Source organism: Lates calcarifer, linkage group LG10, assembly GCF_001640805.2.
Source record: "Lates calcarifer isolate ASB-BC8 linkage group LG10, TLL_Latcal_v3, whole genome shotgun sequence".
NCBI lineage: Eukaryota > Metazoa > Chordata > Actinopteri > Centropomidae > Lates > Lates calcarifer.
The window spans coordinates 21,051,893-21,078,807 of NC_066842.1; the positions used below are offsets into that span (position 1 = coordinate 21,051,893).

Consider the following 26,915-nt stretch of genomic DNA (forward strand, 5'->3'; position numbering starts at 1 on the left):
CTTGATTTCAGTGCATTTATTTCGGAAATTTTCTAGAATCATCTGTCACCAATGCAGCGTATAATACAGGCAAATAGCTCCACTTGTTTTTAGAAAATAGAACCATTTGATGAGCTGCAAACACGTGGACTTGTCTTATGTTCTCTGGCTGATTTTTACAAATCTTTAATCAAGAAAATGAGATTTCAAAACTCCAATGTGTATAAAGTAATTCGTCCCGACGGATATTTCTTGCAGTTGTAGACAGCGTCGGAATTTCACCAAACTTTTCAAACTTCTGTCATTATTGACCGCCCCCCCTCTCAGTACACCTTTGACTGTATAGAGTCATAACTTGTTAACGTTTCTAACCGATGGGGCGTGTTCCGATTTTATTCTGATATGGTAATTGAAAGCTTCCGGGGACAGACATGCGCTGCTGCTGCTGCTGCTGCTGCTGCCTCTGATCTCACTCAGTGGAGCCGCTGGCGTAACTGTTCGCCGCAGGGCTGCAGGAGAAAAAAAAAAAAAAAACTCCTGACAAGTGTGTTAATACAGCAGTATGTCCTGACAAGTACTTATATTCAAATGTTTGATAAAGGGCGATTGAGATGTGACTTGTTCAGTGAAGGTTTTTGGATGCGTTTCTTGGCTACAGGCTTTTATCACCCATTAGTTAAAGATAGTACATCATTTAAAACAAAACAGAATAAACTGCCTTTTCACTTTTCACTCACTGGGCTTTTCTTTTCCTTTTCACTTTTTCTGGGAGCAACATTTTAAGGTTATGTATGTCTCCATATTGCCATTCTGCGGTGCATGCTGATAATGATGTTGAATAGACCTGCAATTTGTTTTTAACTTTAAATCACTAATTTGCCTGTAACAAAGACAAAAGTGATCATTAGTGACGACAGCCTGTGTTTCAAAGTTGAGGTTCGCGGCTCTGAGATGCGTAATTGCGCATCCTGGTGAGCTGGAGCCACCTGATGCAGTTGGATATGTGGAGATTTTGGAACACCTGCCATTCAGTCTGGCTTCTTAATACTAATCAGTGAAGTAGTGAGTTTTATCAGAAATAGCACAGCTCTTAGTTTTCATTGCTTCCAGATTATTTTTCTCATCTTATCCCCCTGTGTGTATCAAAGTAGAAATGATATCATTTGAAGTCAAGAGAGGATTTATACACGTTTTCTGCTTTAATTAAGTGAAAACTACCCGTTTTAATAATTAATTTTCACCACTATATAGTGTGGAAATCAATTTATCAGCGGAAAGCATTTGCAATTAATATTGTTATTTCGATTTTTTCTTTCTCCTAAATTCGAAGTTTTGTTTTTTTTATTATTATTATTATTATTCAGGAGTCCTTTTAGTGAAATCGGTGCTGTGATCTCATTCTGCCTTGTTTCATGACACTGACACTTGTTTCTATAAACAACCTGAGGTAATAAAGAGTGCAGTGGATGAGGAAATAAGCTCCTCCGCCCGCAAAGTTTCTCTCCTCTCCGCTGTGAATGTGAGACTAAACTGAGTCGCAGCCTCTTTTCTGACCGAACAAGATTTCATCAAACCTCAATCCTGTATGATGCCACTCAAGACACTCTGATGTGGGTGTCAGGTATAGGCTGTTTAAGCAGCAGCGACACCCATTAAGGCGTGAGACTGATTAGTGACCACAGCAGTGGAGGAGAGAGAGAGAGAGAGAGAGAGAGAGAGAGAGAGAGAGAGAGAGAGAGAGGAAGGTATAGAGAATCTGCCCAGTAACAATCGCACAGCCACTATTGGCTATGCGAATAGACACACAGGGAGGAGGAAACAACTTAGACTGGAAAAAAAAAACTTTAAAGAGACATTTCCCCCACTTTTCTCTCAACCATTGCTATATAGCCAACAAGCTTCGGATGGAAATTAACTGCTCTAAAGCTCTGAGGACTTTACAGTCCCCAGTCTTCCCCTGATGCACTAAAGTCTTGTTTCATTCAAGGCTCAGTCTTTGAAGTTGACTAAGAATAGGAGAGGGATTAGCATATTTACCCATGCAGATTCTCTTTGTGACTGTATGTGTGGCTAAATCATTTGGCAGTCATTTTTTAATTATCTGCTCATTGACTTACACTCTCTGCTTCGTTTCCACCTGCTTGTTTTTCCATGTAAATTATTACTGAAGTCTGATGAAAAAAAAAAGTGATTTATGGCAGAAATTTGTGAATTGGTTGATATTATTTGGGCTAAACAAAGCCACTGGCTTTCAACTTTGTGTTATCTTTAAGAGAAGATTATGAAAAAAAATCGACGCTGCTTCAAATTTCCTAGAAAGCTATCTCTTAAACCACAATGCAGTTTGTGGCTGCTATAAAAAATAGTTCGTAAGACCATGTGTGTCCATGTGTGTGTGTGTGTGTGAGAGAGAGAGAGAGAGAGAGAGAGAGAGTGGCAGTGTGAGTGGGTGGTTATGTCCTGTGCGCGTGGCCGTGCGCGCGCACACGCCTCTGTATGTTAACATGCAGTTTTTATGGCCACATACAGTATCTACATGCGTCATCCTCAGCGCGAAGGTTCACTGAGTCCATCTGAAAAAACTGACACATAAGTTGGTTTAACTCGAAATCAATACGAATTAGTCGCTTTCTTTAGTTTTTTTTTCTCTCTAATCCAAACTAATATTCAAATTACTTTCACAAGGGGGCACTTGCTGCACTTTAGGAAGTAAAATTGGGATCTTGAAGCGTTTTAATGTTGGTCATAGCCTATCTGTACTTGCATGCATTCATTTATTTATAATATGCAAAGTGCCAATATCACTACATCCTCTGCTCTGTAATCATCATCTTAAAGCACCAACATCAAGGAATACGTGTACAAAAACATAGAAAAGCATTTCTTTTACCTGAAAGCACATTGTCCTCATGAAGCATTAACCAGTCACATATTTTGATACGTCCAATATATATATATTATTGATTTATTTCAACCTAAATCAGTCAGTAAAAGTGTGAAAAATCTGGTTAAACTCGGCTTTAGATGGTCTAAAGTCTATTCTAAGATCTATTCTGCACTTTTCCTCATAATGTGGTGTATCTACTTGTGGGAAAGTGTCAGCTTTTTAAATTCTGAGATGAAACAAGTTTACAGAAAGTTGTCTTGCATGCCAGAATAGAAGAAAAGGGGACAGGAGTGCAGCGTGTTGCGTCTGGTCTGGTAATGAAGTAATTGCGTCAGTGGCGCATGCATGCAGGGCAGGCTTGAAATGCGCCTGATCTGGCCAGGCGGATGAAAGTAGAGGCGCACTGTGGGGAGAGAGGAAAAAGTTCTCAACAAGGAGAGGCAGGACTACTCTTACGGAGCCCCTGCAGTCTCACTTTTTATGCCTCTAATAGACTTTCCCTGCCATCCTTTTGCATTTTTGCTCTGCAAAACTGCTTTTACGTCTCCGAGAGAGAAATCCTACTTTTTTACTTAAGTGAAAGCACCAGCACCATGGAGCTGCTCTGCCTCGAAATGGACACCATCATACGAGCTCGTCCCGATCCGAACCTCCTGTGCGATGACAGAGTCCTGCAGAGCTTGTTGACCATAGAGGAGAGGTTTCTACCCCAATATTCCTATTTCAAAGGCGTCCAGAAAGATATTCAGCCGTTTATGAGGAGGATGGTCGCGACTTGGATGCTGGAGGTATCGAAACACCGAGTGCTGACAAGTCTTATTATTTCCGTGCTCGACTTTAAAGCCTCCTGATTTGTTTCATTACCGCTTTGCTGAGCTCTGTTTGCAATTTATGGACAGTAGATAAGACTCACAGCTCTCATTACCGACTGCTTATTCTTCATATTAACCAAGTGTGTCGTTTTGTGTAATTTCTTACCATTTTTAAAGTCCGGTCATGAAGACTGCGTTTATGAAACCGCGAGCTGTGATATCTGTGACACCCGAGAATTTCTTTTCTATGCTTCACATGGTGTCTGTACAAGCTGCCTGTTGATTCTTTAATGTTATTATTTTAGATAGCCTGAATATTTCCATGCACACGTATGCACTCCCCAATGCAATGCTACCCTTAGCTGTTCTATCGCCATGTTGGTTTTTTACAGGAGCGCTTGTGCTTTTAAGAGGACTTTACAGTGTCATAAACGCAATAACAGCGGTTAAAGCCCGTCGGCATTGACAGAGGAGGCTCTTGGGTGTCCACGGAATATAGAAATGTTGACAAAAACTGTTGCAAACATTTTAGGTATCTATTTTAAATGTCGGAAGGGGCGAGGGCCTTATCTGTCCTTTTGGTCTTCCCCCCGTCGCAGCGCTTCGCTCTGGAATTATGTTCGATTTTTGTCACGTGGTCAAATATTTCTGGTCAACATCCACCTGTAAACAATCCTGAGGCTTTGAGCTTTATTTTCATGTAAATATTGTCAGGGTCCGAGCCACTGGAGATTTTTAATTAATTTTTGAAATAAACATATCGGGTCGGCGGTGACGCACACCACACCAACCTCTCGCTACTCGCCTTTTATTTTGACATTTTATTCATATTTATCCTGTATGGATTTGGATAGGAATTGTCGGGTATGATGTGGAAGGCCCCCCTGAACATTATGATGCGAAAAAAATCGGTCTAGATAATTTATTTATATTTTTAATTATTTTATGAAAATATGACGAATGAAAAAAAAGTGTGTTTCCGTGTGCTGCGCTGTCGGGGTGTTTTTTGGCTCGGCTGATTGTGACTTGAATTCATTTCTTAGTCAATGAACTGCAGGAATGTGACTCTATTGACAGTATGTGTCTGAGTCTTATTTCATGCTTTGTAAAATAATCTATTTCGAATTAATTTATGATGTCGCAACCGATTAGGGCTGGGCGCAAATTCTTGGCCGGGCCCCAACTATGTGTGTCACTGAATTTATATGTGCTCTTTATGTAATTAGACTTTTGTTTCGTTTTCTCATAAAAGTTTTATATACATTTCAAGTGCTGGAAAATGAGTCAGGTCACTGCAGGGTGGGTTACTGATTCCAAATGCTGAACATTGCTGCATTGTCTGCTGTCTCTTTATTCAGGTTTGTGAGGAGCAGAAGTGCGAGGAAGAAGTTTTTCCCCTGGCCATGAACTACTTAGACAGATTTTTAGCCGTGGTACCCACCAAAAAGTGTAACCTGCAGCTGCTGGGAGCAGTCTGCATGTTTCTTGCATCCAAATTGAAAGAGACTCGTCCATTAACTGCAGAGAAGCTTTGCATCTACACAGATAACTCCATCAGACCACAAGAGCTGCTGGTAAGCAACATTTGGTCGAACACATTTTGCAAAATTCACAGTCATGCCTCAGAAGATTCATGCTGTCATCATCAGCTGGTTAAAGACAAACATGGTCTCATGACATATTTCTGGCATTTTTTCTGCATCATGTTTACTTTCGGAAACTAGGTTTTTATTGCAGTTGTTCTAAAGTATTACATATATGTTTATTATAGCCATTCAGCTCACAACTTCACAAACTGAACACCAGGGCTGTTTTCATTTCACTGACTCTGTTGTCCAGTCTCCACTTCGGACTGTGCCGTCATCAAAGGTCCATGAAAAGCAAAAGCTCCTAGGTGAATTGTTCCACAAGGGCTCTCTTCACTGTACAAGACCCTCTGGGCTTTACAGTATTCATCCAGTCTGTGTAATGGTCTCCATCGCCATCTAGTGGCAGATATTTGCACAGAGCAACGAGGTCAGCTTGAACTCCAGCCAAAGTTCTGACTCTGTTCCTGTCAGCTAGAGAGGGAGAGAGACAGAGAAATTCAAGTTTGCCTTTTACAGTGTAGCTTTCATCCAAAAATAACCATGGATGCACACATTTCTGATATTATGTCATGCTGCACTATTTTTGATTCTCAAACATTTTTTTCAGTACACAAATGTAGCTTAAAGAAAAAAATGTTATGTATATATACAATACAGTCTTTATTTATATGTATGAAAATGATGATGCAGGACGGATTCCGTGTCGTTTAGAGCAAGAAAAATGTCATTCCTCTGTGTCCTATTTATTTGATAAGGCCTCTTTGGCCTGATAACACCAGCTGCTTTCACCAGTGCAAACCAATTAATTAACTCAGTTTCACATCAGATAAGTATTTCCCCACTGCTCTGTGGTGCTACATAAACATTCCTTAGTAAACAACAGCCAATCCCACCCATGTTGTGAAAGAGGCCACATATTATGATTCAGACGTGGCTGATGTTTGTAGGCCTGCCTCCTCACTCCCTGACTGGCGGCTCTACCCACTGGGCTGATTGCTGCAGTACTGTATATTCAAGTTCACAAACTTCTGACAAGCTGCTGTTGGTTTCGTTGGCCTCTGATAATTTTTGGAATGTATTTCTGCTTGAGAATATTGTGTCAGATTTAATTTCCCCTGTCTTCGGTGAAGGTTTCAAGGGTCAATGGCATATTATAGTTGTAGGTTTAACAAGTAAACAGAATGTGCATTACAAAGAAAAAGTGTTGTAGTGTTACCCTGAGATGGAGTCATGTAAAACAGTATGTAATGCTGCACATCGCAAAGAAAACTGAGTCTGTCCTACCTTTATGTTCAAACTGAAGACAAAGCCCTCAGTCCTTGAACTGGTTTGCTGAGGCCTCTTCTCAGTGTTTCTGTATAAGGCAGTATTTTGGCTGACATGCAGATACAGGAAACAGAGATCAGCTGCTCAGGGCATGTGATCGTTTTTTGTCCTCATCTTTGGTAACAATTTCTTGTAAAGAGAACCGCAATGTTACAAAGAAGGTGTGACCAGAGGAAGGCAGTAGCAGAAGGAAGTGGGTGCCTGCCTGCTTGCCACTCTGTCAGCATAGAGTCTGTGTTGCAAGGTTTGTCACAGCCCTTGCTGTAGGCTTGAATCTCGCTCACTGGCACTGATGGAAAAGGCTTTTGAGAGCAGGAGGCAGCCATGTTGCATAAGAGTAGCCACAATCAACAAACCACTGCTGGGCATTATGATTTGCATATAATCAAATAATTGAATCTTTAATATATTTGGTTACACATTTTCAAACAGGGTTGTGCCTCAGATGACGATGTCTTTCAGCTTTAAATCAGAAGGGCTTTTATTTTCTCATTTCCTCCTATATGAGTAATTGTGGGTATAAACAAAGTCCTTGTTTTAGAAACCTTTCTCCCTTGCATCCATGCCCATGACATCAAGGAGAGCAGAAAACATTGCAAGGCTGAAAAAGGTCACTTTGATTAGAAAATTGCAGGCTGGTAGAAGGGTCAGAGGCAGCCATGTTGAATTGTCTCATGACTTAGTCCATGTGGTCTGTCTCTCACTCTGAAAGGGAAAATGAAGAGCATCCGTAGTCCTAGTCACAAGGCTGCAGTCCGGAACCAAACCACGAAATTTTTTCCCAAATTAGTCACCAACTCTTCCGTTAATCACCTCCTCCTCTAGGAAGTGAAAGTAACAATACACTCTAAGAGAAGAGAACACCACACCTAGTGCCCCCCACCCCTATACACACACACACACACACACACACACACACTCATTGCACAGACACTCAACCAGGCTTGCCTGTGTCATCATATTTTCCCAAGACATCCACATTAAGATGATTTGTTAAGTTGAGAGCAGTCAGTCCTGGTGAATCTGATATTACAGAAAGGTGTTGGGTAATGTCTGATTTAAAATGTCTCCTGTCAAATGCTGCCAAATGACTGTGTTTCCTCTGAGCCAGAGGTGTGTTGTAAATGATTTAAAATAAATATATTTGGCACTTGACATTGTTAATGTAAAGATAATATAAAAGTTTAGAGGCTGAACTTATTTTTAAGAACCAAAGGGCATTAATCGGAATTGGCAGCAAAACACCAACACAAAATGCAATATAGAAGAGAATCACATTTTCTGTTGGAAAATGCTTTGAAGGGTGTTTATAGCTTAAATGACTAATAGATTGAGATAAGAGATTAAATACTGTTTAACTTTTTAAGATTTCACAGATTTATTGCTGAAACTGCCCAACAAGCACAGCCTTCCTATCCATTTTCACTCTACACACACACACACACACTCACACACAGTGGAACCTCTGGTGGGCCTCTTTAGGAAAGTCCCCAGATGCCAGACAGATAGACGGGGAGGGAGTCAGTGTTGTGAGGTCACCTGGGTTGGTGGCGCTGCTGGTGTTTCTCTGTCCCAGGCTTGGCCAAGCAGAAACTAATGTAATAACAATAATGCTTAACCTCCACACACTCGCCACTGTACAGGGCCAGGGGCCCACAGAGTCACATTCACACACTTTAGGCTGCAGTGCAACTGGCTGAACAACTACAGTAAAGTAATAATTTGTTAGCTGAGTATAGTGCTACAGTATGTAAATATGTGGTTGTACATTGTGTCACTTTAACATTTCTCGGTGTTTCTCATTTTCAGTCGTCTCTCTCTGTCCTCTCTCCGCTCTCTGCCTGTGTCTCTCTCTCTCTCTCTCCAGGAATGGGAACTGGTAGTGTTGGGGAAGTTGAAGTGGAACTTGGCAGCAGTGACGCCGAACGATTTCATCGAGCACATTGTGAGGAGGCTGCCGCTGCCCGAGGATAAGCTGGCACTTATACGCAAACATGTCCAGACCTTCATCGCCCTCTGTGCCACAGGTAGGACACGACTGGAGTTGATGTACAAAAATGTAATGTCCCGTATTATTAACGGCTGTTTGGCGAAATGAATGGTGATGTTCAATTGGAAAAAACTGTTCCAGAAGATGACCATACAGAGTGCAATGCCATGTTGATATCATATCATCATCTTCTTTTTTTTCTTATTGGTGTTGCAAGTGACACTGATCATGGATAAGCTGCCAAGTCAAACCAAGCGATAATGGCTTGCATCAACATACTTTCTCATGTTGCAAAATATCTTTATCTGCACATTCTTCTTTCAGCACCGTATCATAGCCCTCCTCACTCAATAACATGCGGCAACAACTCTGTTCAGAGGTGTACTGTGGGCCAGTCACGGCCCGCAGTAACTTAAGTGAGATGCATTACCTCCAATGGGAAAATATTCCGCCTAAGAAAAGCATGTGTCATGGAGGACATTTTAGAGTTAGACTCTTAGGTTAGACTCTGACGTCCATCATCTGTCTTCTCCCAGGCTGGTATGTGGTCATGTTTTAGAAGCGTATCAGTGGCTTCCAGAGCATCCAGTAACACTTCAAAGCAGATTTTGCCTGGTTGAGGGGCATTCCCATGTCGCACAGGGTCGAGAAGAGGAATGGACAGGGGTGGAGGCAGGCAGGCCATTGTCTTCCTACTCTTGAGGTGAATTGTTCCCTCAAGATCAAACATCCAGCGAGTCATGGGAGGGACAGGGAGCCCTTAACATGATCTGAGGAGACGGCTAGGTTGAGGCAGGAGAAGACGCAGGAGAGAACAGGGGAGTTGGAGAAAGCCAGAGGAGTGTATTGTTTTTGCACTGCCATTTCTAAGGCATGTCATGTTTTCATATTTCTTTCCCCTGCCGCCTTCCTTCCCTCTTGCCGCCCCCCCTCAACTTCTCACGCCTCCCCACCCTACAGCTGGAGGACATGATAGCTTTCCCATGTGGAGATTCTCTATAGGGCAGGTTTCTCCTGTTTGTGTCAACACCTACAGACAAAACTCGCACCTCAACCAGCCTTTGACATTCTCAAGTATTTATCTTAACATTAATCAGGAAAATTACACAATTATCTGACAATGACGCTGTTTGGCTCTCTTTTCTTTCTCGCCGTCTGAGTGACCCCCATCACCACCACCACCAGCAGCTTCCTTTTCTGCAGGGCTGAAACAGAAATGCTAGCTACACCCCCCTCATGGGAAACAGCTCCTTCAGCTCCTTCAGCTACATCATTCAGAGGAGTGTGTGTATAGTTAGATGAATAGATACAAGGGAGGTGACAGATATTTACAACATAAAGTGATGGAATCCCCTGCATCGGTTGCACAATGGATATGATAGGGTGAGAAAAGTGTGCAACAAAAGTTCATGTTTGCAGAGTATTGAAGAAGAAACGCCTCTTTTCTCCTTTTTCTTCATCCTCTCTTGCTGTCTCTTGCTCTCTTCTTCCCCCTGTCTCACCCCACATCTCATTTTGCGCCAGCGGATTAATGTGTGGAATGACAGCGTGTCAGTGATCGGACCTATTCCCAAAGCAACATTGTGAAAGACTCAGCATGCACTTTGTCCTTAATTGCTTCAATGAGGCAGTGGAAATAAATTTACGAGCCTCCTGGAGTCGTCCTCCTGACATTGTGTTTTAGAAGAGAGAGACTTTCTGGAGATAGCTCTGGATTAGCAACAGGCCATTTATCTGTGTATGCTCTCCTCAGACTTGTATCCAGGCAAACAGAGAGTGAGGGCAAGACAGAGAAAGAGAGAGCGCGAGTGAGTCAACAATTTGGTGCATCTGAAGATCTCTGGGAATTCAAAACCCCATTTGTGGAACGTTCCCAGCCGTAAATCTTTGGGTTATCTGGTGAGAATCCTCCTTGAGACATCCTCTGAGCGAAGCGGAGAAGGTAAAGACACAGCAGAAGGAGGGGATCTCTCAGGAGGATTTACATTTGCAAGACAGTTGACAACGGGTCACCTGTGGCCTTCCTATTTCATACAGTCCATTCAACCCACCACCCACCACTACTCCCACCACTGCTGCCCCTATACTGAAAAAGAAAACATGCATAAAACCACGGCTCTCTGTTTTCAAGGGAACAAGAGAGAGAAGAGGAGAAGTGGAGAATAAGGCCTCTCATTCCTAATGGCTCCTCTCTTTTGATGAAACAGTTCCGTTCGAGCCACTCGGTGGGATTTTGTCAGGTGGCGCAGGCTGGCTCTGTATTAATTAATAACATTGGCTGGTCCATTCACGACTATGCAAATGGTTTGGGGGCTCAGCTAGAGGCTGAGAGAAAGGAGACAAAAGGCTTGGCCCTTACATTTCATATGCAGAGCCATGCGAGGGTCAGCACTGCGGGGCCACTTGATAGGAAACACCAGCGCTTCCCTCAGGCAGGCTGCCGGATAATAGCCCAGAAACAAGCTCATTAAGGGAGATTATGAACCTCCATTCCTACACACAGACACCAAGCACTCCGAGCTTCCTCTTCTATTATTATTCAATTGAGGTAAAGTGGGAGAATGGATGGGGTGCATGGGGCAGACAGATGCACCCCAACCTGTCTGCTGCAGTTATTGAGCTCCGTCTTCTTGCCATATTGGCAGGGATTATGGTCTTTTTTTTCTTCTTCTTCTTTTTTTAAAGAAAAACCAACTCCAATAGCCCTAGCTGTAATGGTATGCATGGAATGGTGACAATAGTCATAGAAGTTGATTTTTAAAAAAATCTGGATCAGGGCCAACAGTGCTGTCCAAGAGAGAGTCAGTTGTCCTGGAAGACACAATGACGATTTTGCTACAAGCTGGGATGTAAATAATGAGTGATTTAGGGCAACTTGAGTACTCGTCCTTTTATCTGTGAACAGTATTTGATTAATTTTTCCTGGAATGTGGAAGTGTCTTTGGATTGTGTGAAGTTACTTGATGATTAACTGGTTAGTTTCTCTGAGACAAACTAATGATTCACTAGCTAATAAACATAAGAGAAGTCAAGCTTTGCTGTACAGCTTCACTTTCTCTCTTGTATAATTTGCCACGGAAGAAGCTTTTTGTTCTTTTTGTGCAGCATACTGCAGTATTGCTGAGCTTTACTTTTCCAAATAGTATTTACCAGTTGAGTGTGCAGTGTATATAAATCCTGCACTTCTAAACTTACACACAGTTGTGCCTGGATTGGTAGACTCTGCACACTTCAGAAGTATACAGTATATTTCACTGTGTAGATTGTGATGCAGCTTCTAATCCAAAAGAAAGTTGTTTAAATAAGGCTAATCCACCTTACATTTTTTATTTCAAAATGATGAAGAATAGCTATATAGCTGTACAGTTAAAAGGTTAAAAAAGGTTAGAGAAGCTATCCAAGGCAGTCACAAGATATACAAATTTAGATTTGGTCTCTTCTGATTTTTCTGTATCCCACACAGCTTTCCAAGCTGTATGCCTCAAATTCAGGAGGCAAACATGCCCATTTTTATGCAACTGTGACCGCTCAAATATTCTGAAATGATTCATAAGTCCTCTTTAGTTTTGGCTGTTATGTCTCACTGGTCCAGAGGCAGGGAACGCTCCTTGTAGCTTCCTCTCCAAGTAGCTGCTGCGCGGAGAATCCCCTCCAGGCTCAGCCCGGCATTCTAGAGATGAATGATTCATCTCAGATGTGGTCAATGAAAAGGTCTTTACTGGTGTTTGTTTACATAAAACCCCCTTCATGTTTGATGAGTCAGAACCCCAACAAATTAGCCACCTCGTCCGACAAATTATCATCCCTCCCTTACGCTCCACTGATGTGAGGAATCACGTCCGGTCTGGCTGCACCGTCAACAGATGAAGCAGGAAGAAGCTTCCTGACAGTATGCACTCAAAAATGTGACACACAGAGTGAATCATCGAGTGGCATGTCCTGAGTCCCCCACCCCCCCACCCCCACCTCGCTGGTGTAATCAGCACCACACTATAAATACTGTGGCCAGCTGAGTCACACCAGAAACACAAAGAGAGAGGTTTCTTCTTTGGATGTTGCAATTATCCAACCAAAAATGTCTAGAAATCGAACCGGCTTTAAACTTTCATGTTTACCCTGGAGCTCACGTTCACCACAAAGACTAATATTTGTTATTTAAAGTTAAGTAGATGTTAGCGGGAGCTATTTACATGAACACATGAACACTTGTGTCTCTCAGTCTCTGAACACAACTTTCTTTTTCTAGTGAGAGGGTTTTAATCACCTCTGCTTAGCTCCTAATTGTTCGAGTCCTATCATCTACAAAGACAGAGAGGGGTTTTTGAATATTTAAACCAGGCACATACACAGTTACTGGTTTGTGCTCTTCCAGTGTGGAGAAAAGTGAACTCTCCTGCATCCCTCCCTTGACCTGATGCAAATCTGTATGCTCCTCATCACTGACATTACCAGCGCCACAAGGCTGCAGCTGTGACAGTGGAGATGATGGTGCAAGACTGAGGAGAGTTGTCACAGGATGCTACAATTAAGGAGGAATGCTGTTCTCTGGCAAATGAGTCAAAATCACAGTTTGAACAGGGTGCGTGACTCAGACTCTCCCAAGTTTTGTTTTCTGTTTGTCTCCAGAGTGACAGTCTGAAACAAGAGCTAATGGAACATGACAGATAGCAGTATCAGGTTACTGTTACTTAATCAGCGATTTCTCCCCTTGTTAAATGTGGAAGAACTCCTTGAGCCCCAGTTGGGAAGTTGTTGTTATTTGTGTGTCTCAAGGAGCTACACCTAGGTGGACCGTCTGAGTAGCTCTCCGCAGACTTGTTTTGACTACCAGGCTGTGTTGCATTAATGGTGAAACATACTGTCATGCCAATCCCAAAATGATGTTTGTTTTTGGCCTTAATCAGTCAACAGGCCCGGGGTCCTCGTAATGCTGCTCCTTTAATAAACAAGGTCAATAAGGGCTACATGTATAGAATACAAGACCCTGATTTATAGCACTGGAAAGAGGGGAGAGGGTGAAAAGGAGAGCTTTTTTTCTTTCTTCTTTTGGCTGTTGTTCAACTTTCCAACTTTTAATTAATTTACAAGTTTAATGTGCATACTGTGCATTGCAGCCACCCAGGAGGAGTGGGCCATGTAGGGCAGCAGACTGTGTGACCAGAGGCCTGAGGATGAAGTTTCAGGGGGTAGGAACATGGAGGAATGGAGACGAGGGGGCACAGGGAGGAGAAAGGGCCATTGAAGGGGGTGAGAGGCGTGCAGGCCAGGCCAGCCAGCCGCTGCTCACAGGGAGCTTTCCATCGCAGGCGTCCCCACTCAGCTACATACACTGTTTATCCTCAACATGAATATCAATGAGGGCCTCCTAAAATACAGCCATTCTTCCCCCCACATGCAGCAGCCACCAGGCCGGAGTGTCAGCCCGCATCGGCTGCACGCGCGCGTCCTTGTTCTGCTACAGACCTGTCTTGTCTTGAGTGCGAAAAATCAGCTTGCTGCCCACTGCCCACCACTCAGCTCTCCCACAAACCTACATCTGTGCTGTGTGTGGGGTGTGTGTGTGTGTGTGTGTGTGTGTGTGTTTGTGTCGGTCTGTGTCTGCATCTTAAAGCATGCAGGAATTGGTGCATTGTTGCTTGCCTGCGACTCTGAGGTGTCTGCCTCCTTGCCTGTCAGTCTGCACTCACTGCACACGTACAGTAAATCCATGTATGCCTTTGTCCTTTTACCCCTCTATAGAAAGTTGTGCTCTTACAGCAGTGATGTAATGCTGAGGGGCTTTGTGTGCTCTTTCCTCTTGGCTCGAGGTAGCCTTTAATAAATCGGCCCTTGGCAGAGGCCCAGCGTCTAACACAGGGGTGTATAATAAGTTCATTTATTTGTCAACACTGAGCCCACAAGATGAGAAAGCGCCTGGCTGTGCATGTTAAAAAGGCAGTGAGGGGCTGCCTTTACAGCTATCAAAGGGCCTACCTCTTTGATTCCAGATATAAAAAAAAAAAGAAGGAAGAAAAATCTCCTTCAGAGCCATCGCACGCAGTTTGCTTTGCAATTGAATATGGCAATATGGTAATGTGCAGGCTGTTTCTATGCCCCCACTGCCCACTCCTCCTAGCCCATAGGTGGCCCAGGAACAGAGGCATACTTGTGGGGGGAGGGGGGTGGATGGGAGGGAGGCAGGAGGCGAGGGTCGCTGGAGGGCGACTCTTTTCTTCTTCCAAAACCTCACAAGTGTCTGGACACAGACTTGAGAGTGATGTGCAGCGAAGTTGTCTACTCCCTCTACTCCCTCTCCTCTCCCACCACGCCCACCACCTTCCCTTCTTTTCTCCTTGGTGCTTTGTCGCCATACCGTCCATCCCTCCTTCTTCATCTTCCTCCCCCCACTGACCCACTCGTCCCCCCATCCAGTCGCAGCCTTTGTCCAGCCTGTCTCACTGAATTGGTATCAGCAGAGAGGGGATGGATGCTGTGTCTCTCAATTGGGTGAAATGAGGTGATGACTCTGGACAATGGAGTCACACTCTTCTGCCTTCCCTCTTGCAGGTCCGCTACTCTATTAATATGCTAAAAGATAGGAGGGCCGCCAATGCAAACCACTGCCTGTTGTAGCAACAAAGACTGGGGCATGTGTGCCATTCACTGCCCCCATCTAAGCAGGCCATGTGTTGTCCAAAAAGAAAGGTAGAAGTTGAGCAAGACATAAAGAGAGAATAGAGAAAGGAGTGTGTGTGTGTGTGTGTGTGTGTGTGTTTGTGTGTGTGTATGTGTGTCTGTTTGTGAAGAGAAAAACTCTCTCTCCCTGTCTGTCTGTCTCCCTTGCTCTCACTCTCCCCCTGTATGCCAGTTGCCTTGCCTTTTCGGGCTTCTGGCCCGTTCACAAGCTGTCTCATTTGCATTATGAATGACAGTGAGGGGAGCTAACAAGGTTATTGGTCTTTGAGACGCACGCCTGTGACCACACGTGGAAAAAGGACCTACAGCAGTGAGCATTGGCAGAGGCACTGAGCCTCTTTATTCCTCCCTTTCCAAGCGCTATGGGGCTTTTTTCAGAGAGCACACGATTTACTCAGGAGATGGAAGAAAAGGGGCCGGGCTGGGGAAAGGGGGACTGGGGTGGGGAACGGGTGAGGGTGGTTGCTTTTCAGCTCCTTTACAACCCAAGTGAACCCTCATTATCCAGGCCCCTGGTCATTAGTGAGCGCTGCGTTCAGACCTGGTACAATAGAGGGATTATTTATTAGCTGACTGCTAGATTACCAAATCATATTGTCTCTGGGAGGGATGTATCTGTACCCTTTTTGTGGAGCGTACAAATCAAAAGTGTAATTTAGAAACTGCACCAGGTGAATAACAACAATAAATACTTATTTGTATCACTTGCAAACTAATATCACTGAAAACACATTTAACTCAACCAGTATTTCTTCCTCTAACAGATTTCAGATTCGCCATGTACCCTCCCTCCATGATTGCTACAGGAAGTGTGGGGGCAGCGATCTGCGGCCTACAGCTGGACTCAGCTGACCAGTCACAGTGGGGTGACAGTCTGACAGACCTACTGGCCAAAATTACAAACACAGAAGTGGTGAGTTTATTTTATACTCCTAAATCACATCTAGAGTGCTCATTGCAGCTTGGTGGGGCTAGACATGTATTTTTAAGAGTTTAAAACACAGAATTCCAGTGTGGTCTTGTTAGTCAGGGTTTGATATTTAAGTCTGGAAATTTTGGGGGGATGTTTCTGACTAATAATCGAATCAGGAGGAGTAAATGTTAGTATCTCTGCAGGCATCAGTTAATTGTTCAGTGGTATATATCTGTGTACAGTTATTACAGTAACTCTGATTCAAAGCTGTATCAGCTACTGCTGAACGTTTCTCATCTCTTCCGTCAGTTTATATCTCCAGTGAAATGCTGCAATTAACTCATCTAATTACCACACACGCAAGTTTGCAATCAATGGCTGTTAACAAGCAAATTCAGTTTTTTCTACAAGACTTACTACTTCTCAGAGGGAAAACATCCCTGTTATTTATGTCAAAAGTTAAGAAACCCCACATGTTTGTTGAGGTTGTGTGTTTGCAACAGACAGTAGTTGAGATGTTGAAATGTCACATTCAGATCTGGCTTCTTCACTGGGATTCGGCTTCCCACAAACCCATTTTTGAGGGGTTTTACTGCCAATATTTGTCATGAGAAGAAAAATTATAAAGGATAACATTAAGAACAAAATGTCTTCATTAAAAGAAATCATCAACACACTACAGATAACTGCATACCTTTTTATGTGGTGCCCTCTGTCATAGACCTGAGATAGACCTGAGTAGACTTAAAGGTAGTGTGTGTCAGGTTTCTCCTTCTTCTCCATCAGTCCGAGTCCAGCTTCTCAGGGCCCCATCATATAAAGAATCCTCTAAATCGAGCCAGGTTGAGAGCATATACAGTACAGTATGCTCTGTCAGTGACAGGAATGCTGGCCAGGCCGTTGTGTGGCTGTCTGGGTACAGTGAATGTTGCGGTGGTGGGTGAGTTGAGTCCAAACACAGGCAGGGCCTCTACTGACTCTGAGATGCCTGGCTTTCATCACACAGATGGGAGAGGGCTTCAGCTAGCTATAGTTCGCTGCAAGGGTGAGTAGGTGGGCAGAACTGCAGAGGATAAGGAGTATGAGACAGTGAGTGAAGTTGAAGTGAAGTTATTAAGTTATTCTTTATTAGTCTCTATGGGGAAATTAGTCCTCTGCATTGGACCCATCCTAACTGTTCAGGAGCAGTGAGTAGCCACAGAGCAGTGCCCAGGGACCAGCTCCAGTTCTGAGGCCACTGCCTTGGCACGAGAACTCCTAATACCAAACATGATGAAAAAGGTTTCTGGTTAGTAATAGCAGACGTAATATAAACATGAACATTTGAGTTCTTGTTTGCATACTGCACAGGGAGCGGATCAAAGGACATGACACTGATCCCAAGCCTCAGCCCTGGTATGTTAAAATTCTGTCCCAAAAGGAGACGAAGTGGGAGGAGGAGGTGGAAGAAAGCTGTTGAAGTGTGAAAAGGACACTGAGGGGGTGTCATGCCTCCCTCACGACAATCAGCCCTCTCTCATCTCCCCCTATGGTCCATAATGCATCACTGCTGGAAAGCATGGCTCCCTCTGGTGCGAGCTGTGTGAAGTCTCGCTCAGCAGCTGAGGAAAAACAAATAGCTGGCCTCAGCAGTACAGGGCCTCAGTGTGTTTGGGCTGCAAGGTCTTAGTAGACTTGGAGGAATTAAGTCACTCTGTGTCTCTATGATCAACTCCTCACATTCCTGTATTCAGACAAGCCATGGCTCGCAGTAAACACAGGAGGCAAAGCAGAGGGCACCCTTCCTAATTCAACATATATGAAGGGCTGTAGTACAAACTGCTAAGACGCCAGAGCTATACAAGCGAAAAATAACATACATAGAGTATCTTTTGGTTTATAAAGTTACTGAAGAAATTATATCAGACTTGTCCACCACTTGTGATTCATGACAAATGCCCAAAAGTATTTGTCAGCATTAATAAGTGGCTTCAGTACTATTTACACAGTTTGTCACTATTTGAGCATTTAGAGTTTCACACACTAAAAAGAGGAAATGGTGATCACTGACCCTGTCATTTTAACACCTTTTTCCAAAAAGCTGAACCACTTTATGTGTCAATTCAACATCCAAGGGCCACCTCAACCTCATTTTCGACGGCAGTCATCAGGGTGGTGGTAGGAACCTGAGTCTAAATGTGTACACAAAACATACTGTATTTGGCTTTGGCCAGCAGCACTGAGGCTCGGCAAGATGGTAGAGTAGTGTCTCGTAGGGAGCCGGCCAAAGAGCCAGGCAAAATATGAAGGCAAAGCAAGTTTCGCCAACCTCTGCAGCTGCTGTTGCCAACAGCATCATGGCCAACGCCACCCCCCTGGCACCCTGTTGGCATCTGTGGTATCCAGAAGCTGTGGTTTTCCAGTGGAAATGCGATAGGGCCAAGTCACCATCTTGGGCCGCTGGAAGAATGTGTGTAGCCTCACATACACCTGGTGTGGCCAAGAGGGGCTCCCTGTGAGGGACAGTAGACGGGGCTGTGTGCCTCAGAGCCAAGTCATAATGTGCAGAGAGAAGATTTGAAATTTGTGCAAATGTGTTGAGTTTAAAGTGGGAGACAGATCAGTTGTGATTCTCCAATACTACATTCTCGTAAACAGATCAACAGCAGCAGCAATAAAAAAAAGCTTTAATAGATGTGTCAACTCAAAACATAGACTCCTAGTTAGTACATGATGGCCAAGTGTTAAGAGCCTCCTTTTAATCTTGAACGATTAAAACAGGAAATAAGAGATTAGAGAAGTACATGGGTCGACTTCCTAGATTTTATTGTTTTGACACTCATTTTCTCTTAGTCTCTCATTCATCAATTTTTTTGCCAGGGTCACACACTAAGACACCGGAAACACATTTTCCAATTTCTCCCTTTCTTCCTGTTTTCATTCCTCTTTTTTAATTACTGTGGTTTCCACTATGGCCTAACTATGTGTGGTGGTTTTATATAAGTTGCACGATGGCAAGATGTGAAATTTAAATGTGCTTCAACAGTAATGTGTTACAGCCAAAATGCTTGCAACAAAGATGCATTTATTAAGAAAGATTATCTCTATTAACACAGCCTGTGGCGTCACCGCTTGTGGTGTTTCGGCATGCAGGCTAAAGAAAGAGAAAGGTCACATTTTCTATTGTGACTCGTGGAAATACAAGTCATGTGGTGACTCCTTATTTCCAGTGTCAGCCCCCGGATATTTTCTTTTAAGATTCCCTGAAATCCGTAGTGTGTGTCGTCAGTGTGTGTCTGCCTGTGTGTTTGTTTCAGCTGTCTGACCACCAAGTCCTCCCAGAGTAGCTAACACTGTCTTGTGTGGTACAGTCAGCAGTTAAAACACATTCCATGGCTTCACACATTTCTTCCTTTTGGTTTTGTCTGTCTGCACGACTTCCCCCTACTGCCAGTGTCACAAAGGCTGCCCAGGGATAATGTGCATGCCTTGATTTATCAGAGAGACATATTGTTGCAGTACGATGTATGTTTGAGATGGGGTAGAAGAAGGACCGTAACTACAAGGGAGGATCTGCGGTGGTCAAGCATTTTCCGGGTTGAGGCTGCAAAATAAGATGCCTCAGTATAGCACTACCTCCCATGGCCAACTTATTCAGTGCTGCTGGCCCCCTCAGTAAGCAAGTACCTAGAGCTTCTCTAAAAACAGTATTGGTGTTTCCAGTAGTCACACATTGAAGTCATTAAAGTTTCTCGAATAAAGCCCATGGGGCTTGGCATGGGATCCGATCTGCCGTTCTAAAGAGCAGCAGAGACGGGGGAGAATGTCTTTTAAGAAGTGAATTCTTGTGGTAAGACACAGGCAGTTCCTTTACATGTTCTGCGCTTTGCTTAATTTTCTCACAGGAATTGCGATTTTATGACCAATGGGGCACATGTTGGTGGGAAGATTTTGTGTTTTTGTGTGTGTGAGTGTGTGTGCGAGCGTGTGCATGTGTGTGAGAGAGAGAGAGTGCACACGCCCATGTTAGCAGCCAACCTCTGGAGGAGATTAAGGGACAGACGCTGGTCGGGTTTCCTCCACGTCAGACCCGTTGCTGGGGGAAACATTCTCCCGGAGGCACCCAGCCCAGATCAGTCCAACCTCTTCAACATCAAATCAGTCTTCATGGATCGTGACCAAAAAAACTCTCTTGAGCTAATCATCATTAGATGCTGGAGAACTCCAAATAAAAGAGATGTCAAGGCAGGAATTACTTCATGCAGACTTCAGATATCAGTAAAAACCCTTGTAGCCATAGAGTCATTTTGTCAGTGGTCATGTAGTGTAATAGATTTTTTAGTTTTCTTTTACAGAGATTGTACTCATAAAGAAATCCTCTGTAACACTGTCCATATGTACAGCATTTCAACAAATTGCCAGTTTAGAAAGTTAGAAGGGTTAGAAGGGTTAGAAGTCAGAAAGTTGCAGTTTCACTTTGACAACATCATGCATGTCTCACCCTGTAATGTCTCGTGCTATTTGATCTTTGACACTGTGACCTTTTGTCACTCAGCCGTGTGCAGCTCCCAATGAGCAATTCTAATGTGAGTGAGGTCTCAGTTCTCATTTCACCAAGGCCCAGCGACACCAGAAGCTATAACACAGACACAAACTGTGGGCCATCAGGTTTAAATTAGCTGTGAATTTCTGAAGAATGTTTCCCGCTCCACAAGTGGTACACTTTCACCCATCCCTCTGGCCATGGGGCACTCTCAGTCTTGTTTCCCACAGACGCCTGGTTCTTTAAGGCAGGGGGTTATGCATGTCTGTGCATGTGTAGTACTGAGGGCAAGCAACTTGGCCTCAGTTGTGTTACCGTATTTCACCACCAGAGAGCAGTGTTAACATACATATTAGTTTGTAATCAGTCAGTAACAGCCTGCTCTATCTTTAATGACTGTCATCACTGTTCCTCACCTTAGAACAGTTTGACCTTCCTCTTATGCGCTTACTAACAACCCATTCAGCACGCCTCTAACTGAGCCCTCCTCCCCCTCCCCAGTGAGTTGCTCCCTATCCCTGCACTGCCCTGTCCCCTCTGTCAACCCTCCATCAGGGAAGGATATGAGGGCTCAGTGCTGTTGAGAGGCTCCTCTCCCAGGTGGATTCTCAGATTGCCGCAACGGCCTTTGATGGTGAAAGGCGAGCTGGCCAGGTCTCAGATGGATCCCCTGCAGGCAGGCAGGCACACAAGACTGGCTCTCGTTAAAAAAGCACCACCTTTGTGTTCCCACAGGAGGTGGATGTAATTAACATAGCTTTAGTACTACCTGTGTTTTCAGCCACTGTTGTCAAGGCTACTTCTGTTTGGGTTTTGTGTGTGTTCGGGAATGGCAGTGTCGGCGGGATAGGTGGGTGGTTGGATAAAGGGGGCTTTGGTCTGCATGCTTGTGTGTGTGCATCTGCATGTGTGCGCACATGCACATGAGCACTATAGGGTTGGTGTTCGGTGCACAACCCTGGTAGACTGATGTAATGCTTGGGTCTGGTCCGTGTCTGTGCTCAGCCTTGGCAGTAGCTGGAGCTGCTAAAGAGTCTGTGGTCATCTAAAACCTCTGGCCTATTTTGCCCAGGGGGCCCTCTGCTGCCGCACTAGGGGCCCCAGTTTCTAAAGCACTGACTATAGTTTTCAGATTTCTCTTATTAACCATGATGATAGTTGTAGAAGCCGATTTCCCCTTTGATCAATATTGGTACTATATCTTTTGATGCAGATTGAACCACTTGATGAAAGCCAAGCTGAACAACTTTATAGCTTCATTAAATATTCAGCAGATAAGTAACTGTTCTACTCACCTGTAGAAAAAGGTCATAGGTGAGAATATTTGCTCAGGCCCCAGTGGTAAAAGTCATGTTTTGCCAAATAACGTGTAGATGTTAAATCTTAAACTTTAAATCACAGGATCACTCTCATGTTCCATCATAAAGTCTTACTTTCTTTGAAGGACAAAATTCTGCCCATATGATGATATAACTGATTACTTATCATTATGATAACTGATGGATTGGTTGACACATCAAACATGCCAAAAATGAGTCCTATGCTATGTCTAAAATGACACTTTACTGTTGGAAAAAGGGAAACTTCCTGCCTCTCTGTTATCAAATTAAAATACATTCTTACAATATGCTCCTCCTCTCTTGTTGCATTGCAGGACGTTCTCAAAGAGTGTCAGGAGCAGATCGAGCGTGTGTTGGTGAGCAGCCTGCGCGAGGGGCGGCAGCAGCAACAGCAGCAGCAGCAGACACAAAGAGGTCCCAGCGGCAAAGGTCTGGATGAGCTGGATCAATCCTCCACCCCAACAGACGTCCGTGATGTCAACTTGTGAACCACCAGAGGGCGTCATTGCACAGGATTTACAAAAAAAGAGAAAAGCATCATGAAAAAAACCTCAATTTTCTTAAAAGCAGAAAAAAACAACAAAAGAACAAAAAATTTTAAAAACACAAGCCCTTTAAGAGAAAAAGAACAATGCTTGCTAGTTTTTTTGTAGATTTTCTGTTCTTCAAGTCAAAAACACCTGCCCACGAAATAGATTTTCTATGATGTTCTAGTCTAAAAGCAACAAATTTGATTCAAGATGAAGCTATGTGGTGCCTTGGATATACAGAAGGGAAGCCAATCATATTTGCATTCTGCCTTTGATTGTATAGTATGATCTTTAAGTTATATTTTAACCATAGCTTGATAATGAGGCTGTTATGGTAGAAGTTGTGGAAACCATTCAGAAATTGCATACATGGGATCACAGTGGGGCTTAAGTTTATTTTCTCTGTTTTGTTTTATATGAGTATTATCACTATTTCATATGTGGCTGGTGTAAGAGAGGACACGTGTTCAAGCTCCTCGACCATCAGAAGGTCCACATGTGTGTCAAGGATGAGACAGACAGAGGAAGCCGTGAGAACATTATGCTAAAAGTTGGTGGGTCCCAGTTCCAGGGAAGAGACAGGATTGTAATAATTATTAGTAGTATTAGTTATTATTATTATTATTAATATTATTATTGGACATATTTTGGAACTGAGTAGTAGAGATCAATAAGCTCCTTTTTTCAGGCTGCTTGTGTGTGTCAGTTTGTAGGTGCAGTGTGCAAGCGTGCGTGTGGTTGTTTGTGAGTATGCCAGTTTGCATGCATGCCTGTGTGTGTGTCTATGTATGTGTTGTGAATGCTACATGTGATCCTGTATCTATATTAGCAGTGTGCATCCTACGGCGTCAGGCACTTAAGCAAAGTCAAGTCGTAGACTTACAGTTCTATGTTGAAAGACTATGGAGCAAGCCGAGGCTACACATACTTTGTCCATCAGTATAACAGGGCATCTATGCTATATCACTGCCTTCATGCATTAACAATGTATCATGGTTCATTGTTGGCCAACAATAAACTCATGTGCATGGACTATAAGTGAGACAGAAAAAGCAATTCAGCAAAGGAGGAAATGGGCGAAGGGACTTTTCACTTAGAGCCCCTTATCTTTCTAGTTTTTCCTGAGGTGTCTCACCTCAGACTCAGAGGTCATGTGAGGTGTTTGTTTATTACTGCCATTCTGTTGATGAAATATTACAGATACTTCATTCTTTTTCACGTTGTTACGATATGGTGTTTCCTTAGTTGTGAAAGGCTGCTTTGAGTCTGGACAGAGGAGTAATGACCTCTTGCGTGTGCAGCATGAATAGCACATGCAAAAACAGGAGAGGATAATGTCTTGAAGAAAGAATGCTTTTTAAAGTCTGGAGGATGTTAGATTCCTCTGTATTAATTAGCAGGGAGGGACCAGGGCGTGGTGTGGAAAGAATTAGAAAGACAGGGACAGTTTGCAACTAAGAAGTCACTGTGGAACTGTGGAGGGTACAGGATGGTAGGACAAGGAGGGTGCAGGAGCATGCTGCTGTGTAGGAGATGTGGATGATGTACAGCCAGTGGCTGGAAGATAATAATGAACAAAAGACACCCAAAGGCCTCACAATAAAATTAACTGCATATTTGGGTGGAACCAACATTAATTTCTCATTTTTACAATGTCATGTCTACAGTGACACAGCTAAGTGAACAGATATGCTCTAGGTTTCCATTTATACAAAAATGAAATGAGGAACTAAGACTGTACACTGCCAGATCATGTGAGGATGAACTTTCTTGGTGGGGTTTAGAGGAGTACAGGATGATAACATACTGTCAATGCATCTAGAGTCCCACATAGGGTTGTTTTCAGCTCCCCTATACGATTTCAATGGCAAAGCACTTTGAGAACATGCTCCCCAGGAGATAAGTAAAATGAAATGCGTTGGGTGGTGATTGGAGGTGAATGGATGTTTTCTTTTTTTTTTCCTTGTTAGCCTTTTCTTTGGTTTACTTTGTAGGGCTGGTTTCCCAATCATCAGACATACCCTTGTCAAGCAAGAGTCAAATTTAAAGGGCTTTCCACGAGTTACGACGAGAGGACATTCCGATCAAAAAAAAACATTCCTACCCAAGCCAAGTGCAAGTTGATGGGGAGTTTGACCGTTACAGAGAATTTGAACAAGTGCAAAACGTCAATATGAATTGGAAAATGCCTACACACAGAGTTCACTGATCCATGGGTTCTGTTTGATTTTCTTTTACTTTGTCAAGAAATGAATTATTTGTTTTTACTTGAATTTTTTCTTTTTATTTATCTGCATCACAGCCACAGATAGTCACACAGGGCAGCGATGAGCTACAGGAGAGGGTGGTCGTAACATCCAATATTTGCACATGTTCTTCAGAGGGCAATGAGGTTTGCATTTTTCAGACAGAGCAGAGCCTTTGCTCTAAACCACCTTAACTGGTGTGTGTTGCAGTGGTTGGTCAGTTTTTTTAATGGTGCTGGCTTTTGTAGTTAAGGCTGATTGTCTGTCAGTGAACACATCTGTCCCCTGTGAGCTTTGCTGCTTCAAATCATTGGCAAGGGGGTTCATCAGCCAGACAGACAGCAGCACAAAACAAGAGACAGGTTTTTTTTTTCTTTTTTGTTTTATTTTTATGGGACACGTGGCTTTGCCACAGCAAGGTGTCTTTGACTTAATGCTTGAGTTATTTTATTTTATTTTTTTCATGACGGTATGTGATTTGCTGAGTGTATGTTTGCCAGACTGAAGAAAAATGTGGGGATCTAATGTTTTAGTGATGTTTTTCAGTAAAACTGGGCAATTTAATGCCAAAACATCCCTGTTTGAATATTTGATGATATATGACCCCTTCATTTTTGCCTCTGTTTGCCTGATGTAAGCTCTCTCCCAAACTTAATGGTTGTGATTTTTCTTTCCTGCAATTTATTGTTGCATGTGTTATATATTGAGACCACCTTTACAATTTGTGTTTGATATATTTTATGGGGTGACCAGACCCACAAAAGGGTTTTTCTAAGATTTAGAGATACTGTATTCCAAAGTGAAGAGAGGACAGAGGAGGAGGTGTGAAGACATCAAGAAAAAAGTGTCAATATTTTTATTGAGTTATTGTTGTCTTTTTGCGCTGCTAAAAGCTATGAATTTGTTTCATTTATACAAAAAAATAACATTACCTAGTTGTGATGTGTCACTTGAGTGTGCTGCTATTTTATAAACATTTGTATTATAATATAATTATTTTACTGCTTAAGAGATACATTCAGAAAAACGAAGTAGATGGTGATAGAAGAACATGAAATGAGTACTCGACTGGAAATGTTCTTTGTACAGTTTGACAGTTTGCTTAGATAGCATGTCTCCTTTCCCCCTGTTTTTTTTTTTTTTTTTTAATCTATTTTGCTCTCCTTCTTCAGTCACATTCTGCATCAGTGGTATTTCCTATACCTCAGGATTACTGGACAAAATAAAATACACAAATCCATCACCTATACCTCTGCAGTTAGGGAGCCTGGAACGGAGGAGAAAGAATACAGTGGGGGTGGAAAAAAGCAACGACAAATTATCATGTTTGTGGAGAAATCCCACTGTTTTAGTGGGGAAACAACTTGCTCAGTGCGATGGGAAACAGGAAATATGCAAGGCTTCCACTTGGACTTAACCTATATTGGGGGGGGGAGGGGGACACAACAACATTGCAGCATTTTCTTGGGGTTTTAATACCGTAGATAGTTCAAGCATGTTCATTTGTGTTCATGTTGGTGCTACAACACCTGATCTGTTGTGTGTGAGAGAGGGAAAAACAGCATTTCTATGATGGCCAAAGTACAGTTCTTGCTTTATACAACCACAATCACCCTGAATGTCAGTAAATATGGATTCCGTATGTGAGAAAGATATGTTTTGGTCTGAAATATTGTGTGTGCGCACCATTGTAACTGCCACGAAATAATGGGTTGAGCTACACCTGCCATGTCCCACCATAAATATTCTGATATCTGGAAGTTTCAATGGTGCAGATTTCCCTTTGAGTTGCCTCCCCTCCACTATAACTCATATCATGTACCTCAAATGTCTGTTGCACAACCTCTGTTCAATAAACTTCTGCTTTAAAGGGTGTGACACCACATCAGCTCACTATTTCCCACGCCTGTGTTCCTTTTCAGCTGTGTGCTTTCAATTGTTTCGTGATCAATAGATTAGTTTTTATGTGTGTAATTGTGTGTGTGGTGGGGGGGGGTTGATACTGAGGAGCAGAGTTCAGCTATAACACTTAATCACCTGAACGTTACACATATAATGTAGGATATATCCTGCAATAAATCAGTTTTATTGCTGTTTTACAAAGGT

The 26,915-nt window shown here is 43.1% G+C and overlaps 1 protein-coding gene across 3 annotated transcripts; it reads left to right on the plus strand.

Annotated features, from left to right (window-relative positions):
• Positions 1 to 3,227: 3,227 nt before the first annotated feature.
• Positions 3,228 to 26,705, plus strand: ccnd2a (cyclin D2, a). Of its 3 annotated transcripts, none has more exons than XM_018703512.2 (5): positions 3,236 to 3,654; positions 5,037 to 5,252; positions 8,461 to 8,620; positions 16,023 to 16,171; positions 22,348 to 26,705. In XM_018703512.2, the coding sequence occupies exons 1-5, from the start codon at positions 3,253 to 3,255 to the stop codon at positions 22,519 to 22,521; spliced, it is 1,101 nt and encodes a 366-aa protein (XP_018559028.1). In that variant the 5' UTR covers positions 3,236 to 3,252; the 3' UTR covers positions 22,522 to 26,705. The 3 variants fall into 3 exon arrangements, with proteins under 3 accessions (XP_018559030.1, XP_018559028.1, XP_050929511.1); XM_051073554.1 differs by lacking the exon at positions 3,236 to 3,654 and adding an exon at positions 4,460 to 4,542; XM_018703514.2 differs by lacking the exon at positions 5,037 to 5,252 and having other exon boundaries at positions 3,228 to 3,654.
• The last annotated feature ends 210 nt before the right edge of the window (positions 26,706 to 26,915 follow it).